The sequence below is a fragment of the Melopsittacus undulatus genome, chromosome 9 (genome assembly GCF_012275295.1).
Source record: "Melopsittacus undulatus isolate bMelUnd1 chromosome 9, bMelUnd1.mat.Z, whole genome shotgun sequence".
NCBI classification, from domain to species: domain Eukaryota; kingdom Metazoa; phylum Chordata; class Aves; order Psittaciformes; family Psittaculidae; genus Melopsittacus; species Melopsittacus undulatus.
This window is the reverse complement of record NC_047535.1, coordinates 2,577,251-2,588,590: the sequence shown is the minus strand read 5'-3', so window position 1 is coordinate 2,588,590 and position 11,340 is coordinate 2,577,251. Positions and strand designations below refer to the sequence as shown.

The 11,340-nt window shown below is 47.6% G+C and overlaps 1 protein-coding gene across 1 annotated transcript; it reads left to right on the top strand.

The window, feature by feature from the left end:
* The first annotated feature begins 512 nt into the window (after positions 1 to 512).
* Positions 513 to 11,339, top strand: HACD3 (3-hydroxyacyl-CoA dehydratase 3). Its single transcript, XM_034066392.1, has 11 exons — positions 513 to 633; positions 722 to 764; positions 2,339 to 2,412; positions 4,263 to 4,427; positions 5,403 to 5,454; positions 5,842 to 5,952; positions 6,551 to 6,678; positions 7,179 to 7,291; positions 7,819 to 7,925; positions 8,619 to 8,750; positions 9,431 to 11,339. The coding sequence occupies exons 1-11, from the start codon at positions 547 to 549 to the stop codon at positions 9,505 to 9,507; spliced, it is 1,089 nt and encodes a 362-aa protein (XP_033922283.1). The 5' UTR covers positions 513 to 546; the 3' UTR covers positions 9,508 to 11,339.
* Position 11,340: the final 1 nt, after the last annotated feature.

The window sequence follows — 11,340 nt, the reverse complement described above, 5'->3', positions numbered from 1 at the left end:
AGAGGAAGATGTCCCTGTCCGTGGCAGGGGCTGGATGAGCTTTAAGGTCCCTTCCAACCCAAACCATTCTCCATTGACTACATCCCAGGAGCCGTGTCCTTGCCCGAGGCCGCCCTCAGGACACTCCTGTGGCGCAAGAGGGCGCAGGACGGGGTGAACCCCGCCGCCGGTTACCGCCGTGACTCCCCGCACCTCAGAAAGCCATCACAGGGCAATGAACCCCGACAGCGCCCAAAAGCCACCTCAGTGTTAAACCACCCGCCGCGTTCCCTCACCGGGCTCGTTGCCATTGAGGGCAGCACCTCTGCGGCGGCCGGAGGGGACACCCACAGCCCTGAGGTGGCGACCGGGAGCGCTGAGGGTGACTGAGGAGGGGCGGGTGTCACCGGGGAAGCAAGGACAACTCCAAACCGCGCATGCGCGCACTAGGACCCGGTACACCCAGCCCCGGTCGGGACGCAGCGCGCAGGCGCACGGGAGCCCTCCCTCCTCTCCCCCCCCCCCCCCCCCGGTCCGCCCACGGGAGGGGAGGGATACCGGCGCGCCATGGCGGGCCCGAGCCTGCGGCCACACGTGCACTGGGCACAGCGGCACCGAGAGCTGTACCTGCGTGTGGAGCTCAGCGATGTGCAGGTGCCGGGGGGGGGCACACACACAACGGGGATGGGGGGTCCGGGAGGGAGCGATCGATCCGTACCTAACACTGCCTCTGCCTCCGCAGAACCCCGACATCAGCATCGCCGACAACGTCCTGCGCTTCAGAGGTACGGGCCGTGACCAATGCGGGGGGGGGGGGGGGTGTGTTGGTCGCTGCCGGGGTGAGCTGCCCCCACCGCTGCGGCCGGTGGTAGTGCCCGGGCAGGTGCGGGTGTGTGGTGACAGGCGCCCACCGGCAGCGCTGGCAGTGACAGTCGGGTTCGTTACCCCCCGCACCGGGCCTGTGGTACCGGGGTAGTCATGGAGGGATGGAATGGTTTGGGTTGGAAGAGGCCTTAAAGCTCCTACAGCTCCAACCCCTGCCATGGGCAGGGATCCCTTCCACTGGAGCAGCTGCTCCAAGCCCCTGTGTCCAACCTGGCCTTGAGCACTGCCAGGGATGGGGCAGCCACAGCTTCTCTGGGCACCCTGTGCCAGCGCCTCAGCACCCTCACAGGGAAGAGCTTCTGCCTAAGAGCTCAGCTCAGTCTCCCTTGGGCAGGTTCAAGCCATTCCCCTTGTCCTGTCCCTACAGGCCCTTGTCCAAAGCCCCTCTCCAGGTTTCCTGCAGCCCCTTTAGGCACTGGAGCTGCTCTCAGGTCTCCCCTTCAGGAGCCTTCTCTTGTCCAGGCTGCCCCAGCCCAGCTCTCTCAGCCTGGCTCCAGAGCAGAGCTGCTCCAGCCCTCACAGCAGCTCCATGGCCTCCTCTGGACTTGCTCCAACAGCTCCATGTCCTTACACTGTTGCCCCCCGAGCCGGATGCAGGATGTCCTTGTTCCCCACATGTCCTCGCTGTCCTGGGTCAGCTGAAACCCAGGGATAACTCACAGCAATTTCTCCCTTTGACAAAGTCCTTGTTTGCAACTGTTACCAAACCTGTGCATGGGGAGCAAGAGCTGGATTGGAAAGGTAAAGCAGGTCTCATCCTGAGACATGGAGTTTGCTTTCACCAGGCAGCTGCATTGTGGTTCTTATGCTGGTCGGCTTGTCCAGGCACTGCTGAGGATGTGCTGTGGCTGGTTTCGTTTGGGTTTTCCTCCTTTATTTGGTGGTTGTCTTTAAGAAGCCTTGTTTAGGAAGTGCTGCCCGAGCCATGGCCATTTGATAGGGGTGTGTTGCACATTGCGTTCGCTTCAGGATCAGTTTACACCATGGAGAGGTGGGAATTACACTCGGTGTGCAGGTTTGCTTAGCCCTTCCGGGAACAAGACCCATGTATGTGGTCAGTGAGAAATGAACACAGCTTCCTGCCCTAGGGAATCCACACATGGTGCTCCCACAGACCCAATGGACACCACTTGCCCTGGGCACTCACTCATCAGTGTGGAGCCTGGAGCCCCAAAGGCAGTGGATTTTGAGCTGGATTCAAGTTAGCCATGAGCAGCCTTTTGAGCCTTTCTTATGGGAATCTCACACACTGCTTCCTGCAAGCGAGGACCCTTTTCCGTGCTGTTTTAGCTGCCAACTCCAGCAACTGCACCTACGAGCACCATTTGTGTCTTCCCTGTTACTGTGTGGTTTCCTCTTTCAGTGCAGGGGGAAGCACTGGGAATAACCACAGAATATTTCCATGTCCTTGGCAGACGGGGTGTGTGGAACCTTACTGGGACCCTTATGCTGACTGTTCATTCTTGTCTTTCAGCTCAGGGTCATGGTGCCAAAGGGGACAACATCTACGAGTTTGAGATCGAGTTCCTAGAACCAGTTGAGCCTAAAGTAGGTATTTTTTTACGTTTCTAACTCTTGCAAGGAAAAAGTGATTTTTGAAAGGAAAATGTGTAAAGTTCCTGGGACTCTGGGACTACTGCAGACAAAAAGGCAATTGTGGCAGTCCCCTGTCCCAGTGCTCAGCCACCACCCTGCCTTAATGCATATCACCTTGCTGGAGCTGCTGCTCACATGTATCAGTTTGAATAGAAACAGAGCTTTACGTGTATCCATTGTTAATCAGCAGTTATAGACTTTTAGAGGATTCAAAGCAGCAAAATAATGGGGAATGCATTGGTGCAACCTTGACTGGAGAGCAGGGGAACACTGTGCTGCAAAGGGTCACTGTGATGTTTCATGGCTTCCTTTGTAGCCCAGCAAAAGAAAGTCATGAGAACTGCTCATGCTTCTGGCTTGTGCAGGTTTCTTAGGTTACCAGTACAGATATGCTGTGGTTCCTGTTGCAAAACCTGTCCTTAATTCCTGTTGTAGTCTGATAAGAGAATTCCTGTTGCAGTCTGCTAGGAGAGAGCTTGGCTGGAGGAGCAGTCCCTCCACGTTACTCACAGTTGGCTGTAAAGTCTGTCTTTACCTCTTGGAGTTGTTAGGGGCACAGGGAAACACTGGGATCTGCTCCCAGTGTAGGATTTGTGCTGTTTATTCCTGGCTGATTGTTGGGGATAGCTGTAGAGTGGGAGTCACCATTCACCTTTGCTGCTTCAACAAGGCAGGGGACTGCTGGAGGGTGAATTTCTAGGGTCTGTCAGCAGGGAAGTGTCTTGTGGCTCCTACCAGGTGCTGAGTGGCAGATAATGAACATCTCCTGGTTCCAGAAGCTGGTCACCAGTTTGGCATCTGGCCTGTAAAGCAGCAGCTGCCTGGTCCCCAGTGTGAGGAGAGGTGCCCACCACTTGTCCTTGGTGCTGGCAGACATGGGCTGTGCTGTGAGCCAGGCCTGGAAGGCAAATCCTTGCCTCTACAGAGCAGCCTCCTTCCAAAAGTCTGCTCACTCTGGGTCACTGTGCAGGGACTGGAGGAGAACAGACCCTGTGTAACTTCACAGATGGCCAGGACCAGGAAGCATTGCAGCCCATTTCCTCCTTCAGCTTTGATGTGCACCATGAGTGCAGTGCCAGCTGCCAGGCTGGCCACCAGCGAGAGCTGGAGCCTCTGACAGGCAAGGACCAGGCATTAGTAGCTGTAAATTACAGCTACAGCCTTCAGATGTCCTGGGAGCATCCAGGCAGCCTTGACAGAGCAGTGCTGGTGTGATGTGATCAGTTAAAGCAGCTCATGGCTTCTCTGCATCAGTTTCTGTTGATTTGAGAGACAGTGCCATACAGAGCACCCTGGTGTAGGCTCGAGGTGTGGAGGGATGCGATGATGGCACCCAAGGTGACAATGGGTTGTAAGGATGGAGAGGTTCTGGGCTGCTGTTATGCAGATGCCATACAGGTCTCCTGGACACATAGCTGTGGCTGATGACAGTGTTATTTCTACCACTGGCTCATAGTGGCTGGCTTACAGCACTAAATTCAAGAAGGTCTAAAGCCAGGGTGTCATGAATTCTGCTGAAGAAGAACAGCACCAGGGCCTGTGCTAGCCCTTTGTGGGGGGATGCAGTGGTGCTGTGTGGCATGGGCAGGCTTTCAAGCTGCTTATCAAGTCCTACATCCATCAGAGTTGCCATCTTTAACTGGACTGCCCTTTGTTTCCATGCCTTGGGAAGCAGAGAGATGCTTGTACTGCAGCAGTCCATGTCATCCCTGCCTCCTTGCTAAGGAGAGCTTGTCAAGTTATCAACTCAGAGCTTGTTTCATAGGACTTTTGCTGATATATGCTCCTGTGTCTGCCCTCAGCCTGTATGCAGGGTGACTCAAAGGCAGCTGAACATCACTGTGCAGAAAAAAGAGAGTAACTGGTGGGAGAGGCTCACCAAGCAAGAGAAGCGCCCGCTCTTCCTGGCTCCTGACTTTGACCGCTGGTTAGATGAATCAGATGCTGAAATGGAACTCAAGGAGAAGGTCAGTCCTGTGGGCACACATGGCTTGTGCTGCCAGCTGCAAAGCCAGAACAGGTGTCCTCCTACACTTGAACTTGGGTTCTTCATTTACCTGGAGTTGTCTGGCATGCTGATTGTTACTGCTGTTTCATACAGATCCCACGCAGAATTGGTTAAACAGTTCAAATTGGAAGCAGGGATTCAGAAATAGGCACACCTCTGGCTAGAAAGAGCAGCAGTCTGAACCTGAACTTGCTCAGTGCTGGGCAGGGCCTGCAGCCAGAAGCTTGCAGCCCTTGCCCTACACCTCAGCAGCCCTGTGTCCTGATCCATATGAGGATCCTATCAATATGGAGCCCATACATGCCAGTCCCAGGCATTGCTTGATTGGATTTCTAAGGCTTTCCTGACCCTGATGGTGCATTCCCACCATCTGGTGAGCTGGAGCAGCTTACTGCAGCAGGGAGGCGTGAGACCATCTTGGAAAAGACTTGAAGAGATCCCCTTTCTGCTAATCTGTTTTGCAACAAACACTGCCCTGTTCCTCTCCACAGCCCCTGAGCTTAGTGCAGAGGAGGAAGGGCTGCTGCATTGCCAGGGGCCACAAAGCAGGGGTGAAGGGCAGGCAGGGAGTCTGGGCTGGATGTTCTCATTTTCCTTCATATCGCTGGTGGCTCATGAAATGTTTGAAGGATCTGCTCTAAGGAGCAGTAATAACTGAGAATTAACACAGAAAGCAGCAGGCTTTTCCAGCAAAGGCATCTAATTACTACAACACAATCCCTAGCAAAGGCATGGTAACAAGCTAACACCCTCTAGCTTTTACTGCACCATAATTCCTGGATGATGAATGCTGGTTTATGCAGGTGAAGTTTTAAACCCTTTGGCACTTGGCTGCATAGCAGAGTTTTAAACCCACTGGCTTTGCAGTAGTACTGTTAACAAATCACTTGCTAATTACAGTAACAGTCTTTAAAACCTTATCCTTCATCTTAAGGAAGAAGAAAAGATTAACAAAATGAAAATAGAATCCAGAGTCCCAAAAGACCGTAAGTAACCAAACCTTTGGAGGGTGGAAGGTGGGGTTTAGAAGGCTTCTGTCACTCTCACGTACTCAATTCTCATGGAGCAATTTTGACTGCTTTGGTGCATCTTGGAGGGGGATCTTTGTACTGTGTGAGCTGTTTGGAAATGTAATAAAAACAGACTGCAGTTTCCAAGGAATTTAAAAGTCTAACTCCTGAGAAGTGAGTTTTAGATGATGGTAAAAGCAACAGACCCCACAGTGCACACAGCAACCAACCCTTTTATCGCAATCAATAGCTTCCCCTTCTCTTGTTCTTCATTCTCACGGAAAGCTTGGTTTGCAGCTGCACTCTCTGCACAAGTGGTGCCACTGTTCTCTGCTCACCTGCTGTGTTTGTTATTGACTTTAGCTTTCAGACACCTGAAGAAGGGCTACTTAATCATGTATAATCTTGTGCAGTTTTTGGGATTCTCTTGGATTTTTGTGAACATGACAGTACGCCTGTTCATCCTGGGCAAAGGCAAGTAACAAGCACTTTCATCTACATTGGTTTTGTTTGGGGTTTTTCTTTTGGTGGTGTTTTTAATCCTTTTAAAGTAGTAAACCTAAAGGAAGGCTTCTTCAAGAAATAAAAACACACAGCAAAAGCCTCTTTAAAGCTATCACAGTGTCAAGGATAGGAAAATACTGTCCTCTTGTACATCACAACTGCATTCTGATGAATGGTACTTGTACTCTGCTGACATCACTTCTGAAGGAATCAGCTGGAGCAGAGTGTCTCTCGCTGCAGCGTTGGTGCGTTTGAAAAGAGGCAGGTGGAATATGTTGGTTTTGAAGGAAGAACAACGTATTCCATTGAGGGCCAGCTCTGCTGCTTTTTTGATGAAGTGATACTGAAACAGCTCTTGATCCTTCTGTGTGTGAGGCAAGGCACTCGAACAGTGTTTCTGGCCTGATTCTGTGACTTCAGGATCAGGCTATAAGGAGGTTACATAATTATGCACCATGTTTTTTATCCACTACAACTCGAATGCTGTTATCAGAAGCGCTGCTGCTGCTGCAGCTTCCTCAATGTGGAAGTTCATCTGTCCTCTGAAATGGTTTCCTGTGTCTTACAGATTCTTTCTACGATACATTTCACACCATTGCTGACATGATGTATTTCTGTCAGACCCTGGCGTTAATGGAGATCATGAATTCACTGATAGGACTAGTCAGATCGCCCCTGCTACCCGCTGTAGCGCAGGTAATTAATATGTTAACTGTCTTCTCCTTGCTCTTCCCATGTTTAAAGTAAATCTCTATTTTACTCAAGTGTCAAGACTCTCCAAATGTCACTGGTACAAACCTCACTGGCACTGGACTAAAGAATGTATTATTCCAGAGGCAGGAATCCATGCTTCCAAGCGTGTGGCAGGCTGTCTTCTTCCGTCACCTAGGTAAGATAGTTCAGGACAGCAAAAGCAAGAAGCAGCTGATGAAAACCATGTGATTTTGATTGGAGCCAGTGTCATTTTTATCCTGCTTGTGCTTAAAAATGAGGATAGATGGTTAAAGCTAAGATCCTTTGGACTGCACCTAAATGCAGAGTAAATTGCATACTCACAAGAAGCTCAGCTGCAGAATTCATTATGTGCTCAGCATGTTTCAGATGTGACGAGCAGATACCTTGTGTGGTTCTGACAGCAAGCACTTGTTTCTTCAGTGAAGAGTGTAACTGTTCCTCAATTTGTTTTTCTTACCCAGATATTTGGAAGAAACTTCATTTTGTTTGTTGTCCTGGGAAGCTTAGAGGAAATGCAGAGCAAACCTGTGGTGTTCTTCATATTTTATTTCTGGAGTATCATTGAGCTGTTCAGGTTTGTGGGATTGCTCTTCCAGCAGTTTGTACAGAACAATGGGGTTGTTCCCAAGAGCTCTTTCAAGATTTTGTACCTTTTGGAACAGCAGCACTGGTACATTGGCCCCAGGGGGTGAAATCTCCTTTAGTCACAGACAGTCACAGCCTTCCTAGGTTGCCTCCATCTGCCAAAAGCTGGGACAAGGAGTCTGAAAAGAATGCTGCCCTGAACCTAGGGTAACCTGTTGCTTTGAATCCCCATCACTTAAGTGAACTGCACTGGACTGTTTCTCATTCAAAAGCAGTATTTTGACAGCCTGATCTGGCAATCCAGGCAGTTGCATCCATCCATTAGTTCTGTAGACTGCCAAATAAAGGTGTGTCTATCATGATCCATAGGAACCATTTCTAGAATATTCTTGAGGTGTTTAGGAATTATGTGGGCTATACAGCATATATATATGTATATATATATGCAAGACTAATTCCAGGAGCAGCTTGCATTTTAAATGGTGACTGTTTCTTCTCACACTGAATTGGTTTTAGGTATCCCTATTACATGCTCTCGTGCATTGGTATTGAATGGAAACCACTAACCTGGCTGCGTTACACTGCCTGGATCCCTCTCTACCCCTTAGGAGGCTTGGCAGAAGGTAGGTCCAAACCAGCCAATTTAATAATAATGAATTCAAGGCTGGGCCTGTAAAGCCTTTTTTGTTGGCTGCTAGACTTAAAAATAGTAAAGCAGAACAGATAAACAGACATTGCTTTGAGCTGAATCCAATGTAAGCATTTTTGTCGTTCTTGCTGCAGCAAGTATTCTTTTCTGTTTGATGTGAAAAGAAGTCTTTCTTTTGGGCACTCTTGCTCATCTTCCTGCTGTACCCCCTCTGGAGTGTGGGCTTTACAGTGTGCTCTTCTGTCTTAACAGCTCTAGGTTATACTTAGTATTTACTTATTGAAGAAGCATAGCACCACTCAGCTTCTTGCTGTAAGAGATGTGTTGTAACTGTACCTGTCAGAACGTGTTTCTTTGAGTCAGGATTGGGCATTGCCCAACTCCAGGCCATGAAAGACTGTGCCTGTTTTGTTGCTGTGGGAATTTCTGCATGGTAAATACTGCTGGCATGGGCCCTGCAGGCTACGGTTGTGTATGAGAGCAGTGTCTCAGCCAGGCAGGTTCACTGTGCTTAGACTTCCACAGCTGAACTGCTAACACTGCCTCACTGGCTGCTTCCCATCCTACTGCATGCTTTAAAATTGGTATAATTAATGAGAGCTGGGGAATATCCTGAAAGTGTGTATTTTATCTGTGTTTGGTAATGATGGTGACCTTCTGCTTTCAGCTGTCTGCATCATTCAGTCCATTCCAATCTTCAGTGAAACAGGGAAGTTCAGCCTGGCATTGCCAAATCCACTCAACGTCACAATCCAGTTTTCATTTTTGCTTCAAGTATATCTTATAGTCCTGTTTTTAGGTAAGAGATTCAATTGTATTTCTCACTACTCAATTCCTCTGAATACGTGTATTTATCAAAGAAAATGAAATGCCTGCCTCTTGGGGATTATGATAACCCACATTTGCCTGAGGTTAAGTATTATCTTTGTTGCTTGTTCATGTAAGCTTGTCATAGATGGAGGGGAACACACCTACAGTTAGCACTGGTTAGACCCCAAGAAGGAGACCTTGGTGACAGTTAGCAGTGTTATCTACTGATCACTTGGGTTAAAAGACTAATGTTTATATGTATTTATAACTTCAGTATACGTAGTTTCACCTTTCACATTGTATTTGAGCTTTGGGATGATTCAGTGGAAATCTAAACACAATTTCAAGTTAAAGCAATGCTTAAAGAAACTGCATTATAATCACTAATGCAACATGAAGTCATGTTTTTCCATGGAAGAATATAGAAGGCTCTTTAAATAGTAGCAATTATCTTCATAAGGAAGAATGGTGCTTTATGCATATTTGGTTTCTGGTGTTACATTTTTAACATACTTTGTAGTATGCACACCCAGTATGTCTGGGTACCCACAGCAATTCTAACCTAGCTAATTTTAAATGGAATTTCCCCTAGATTTCTCCCTTTCACAGGCACTGAGCATTAAAAAGATGTGATGATGTCTCCTACCTAAATGCTCCATTCTCTTTCAGGGATATTTGTAAACTTCCGGCATCTCTACAAGCAAAGGAAACGGCACCTTGGACCAAAGAAGAGAAAGATGAAGTGAAAGAGGACTGCAATGCTTTCTTACCTAACTTATCCCAAGATAAGCCTCTAATTCTTACGGTTTTACCCACTGTAATGTAAAGAATTTTGTAAAATTCAATGATCACACTAGATCTCATGATTTCAGGTAGCATTCCATATACTGTATTTTGTTCTTTTCAACACTGTATGCATGGCACTTACCACTGAAAAGCAACCTTTAAACTTGTATCCTGTCAACTACCATATTAGAAATCCTATTATCTGCATATAATATGCTTATAAACAGTGGAGCAGCACTAAATAGAAATAGTGTGAAACTGGATATTTGCTCTTTCAATATTGCATGCAGATAGGGCTTCTGATGTCAGGATAGACTATTAGCTGGCCTCTGCTATTCCCAGGGTGCATCATGGTGGCAGGAGGAGCACGTCTGAGACCACTATGTTTGGGTGTTATAACTGCCAGGGTAAACTTGCTCAGCACCTGCTCAGCATCAGTTTGCTGCAGAACTTAAACTGGACGTAGCTAATGCAGATTTAAATGCTGCCAACTGAGTCTCTAGGAGTGCTGCGAGGACCCAAGCAACACATGTATTCCTGTAGCAACACATCCTACCCAGTCATCAGGGAAAGGAACCTGCCACTCTGTGACATGGTCAGAAATGCATTCCTGGTTGGTAATGCAAGCACTGAAACATAAGGAAATAAGGAAATATAGGTACCAGCTTTCCCCTAGTATGTAAACCCCAACAGAAATCCACTCCACCTGTGCAAAGCCTCCTTTAATCATTCCTGGCAGGGCTGTTGCTCCCACATTTATAGCCTTCAGAAAGGCAGTAGGGATTGCTTTTCTACTTAAACTTAGGGGCGCAGCAGAGAAGTTGGTGTATATACTTTGCTGGTTGGCCCCTGCTGGGATGGAGTCAAATAAGCCATATATTATGTAGATAGCATATATTAAATCTTAGTAAGGGAAATCCCACACAGGGTTTGAAGGGACCATTTCCTGTATGTTTGCTGCAAACAACAGAGAAGCTCCCCCCCCACCCCATTCCAGATCATCTACTCACCTGGAAACCTGTGTTTCAGGTGATTTCATTTCAGCACGTCCTTACTCACACCTTGCCTGCTGTAGTTATTCCAGATCCCTCTGGCCTCCTTAATCCAGTTTAGAACGTGTACAGGAAATTTTGTCTAAGGCATATATATTGTGGTAATCAGCAAGTTGCTTCACAACTGCCACTGCCCCAGGGCAATGCAGAGCAATGCCAGCAATCCAGAACAGGCACTGAAGTTGAGATTAGCTTAGTGCCATGTCATTGTTCATCTTCTACTGTAAAATAGCCTGAATCCTCCAGAAAATTATTTTCTATATTAAAGGAAACAAACAGCTTGCTATCTGTGATAGGGACCCAGTCATTGGTACTGTAAAGGAAAGGAAATAGGGTTATGAAAAGATTTCAGCAAAGAACTGGTACAAACTCCACACTACGTTTCATAAAGAGCTACAACTTCCCTTCAGGGATACTTGAGACTTCACTCAAAGGAGAGTGCAGCTTACTTTACTCAGGAGAGCTAAGCTTTACTTACACACTTAGTACTTAGCACACACTGTACCTGTGTTTGAAGTATGTCAAAGGATTGAATTAGCTGAGTAATAGAACAGCAAGGGTCACTTCCTTTAATTTCTCCACTGGGCATTTAAACTTCTGTTATGAATTCTGTATGTATTCATGCACTGTATTTCTCAGTGAAATTGTGGTACCTAGTGCAAGCTGTCATGGATCTTACACTACTGAATTTTAGCCCTTCAGAAAGAATGTATTTATATTAATAAAGATTTACAACCAAAT

Coding starts and splice junctions, on each gene's coding strand:
- HACD3 (XM_034066392.1), top strand. CDS start 547: ATGGCGGGCCCGAGCCTGCGGCCACACGTGCACTGGGCACAGCGGCAC. Junction 5,455..5,841: donor ATCCAGAGTCCCAAAAGACC/GTAAGTAACCAA, acceptor TATTGACTTTAG/CTTTCAGACACCTGAAGAAG. Junction 6,679..7,178: donor TGCTACCCGCTGTAGCGCAG/GTAATTAATATG, acceptor TTTCTTACCCAG/ATATTTGGAAGAAACTTCAT.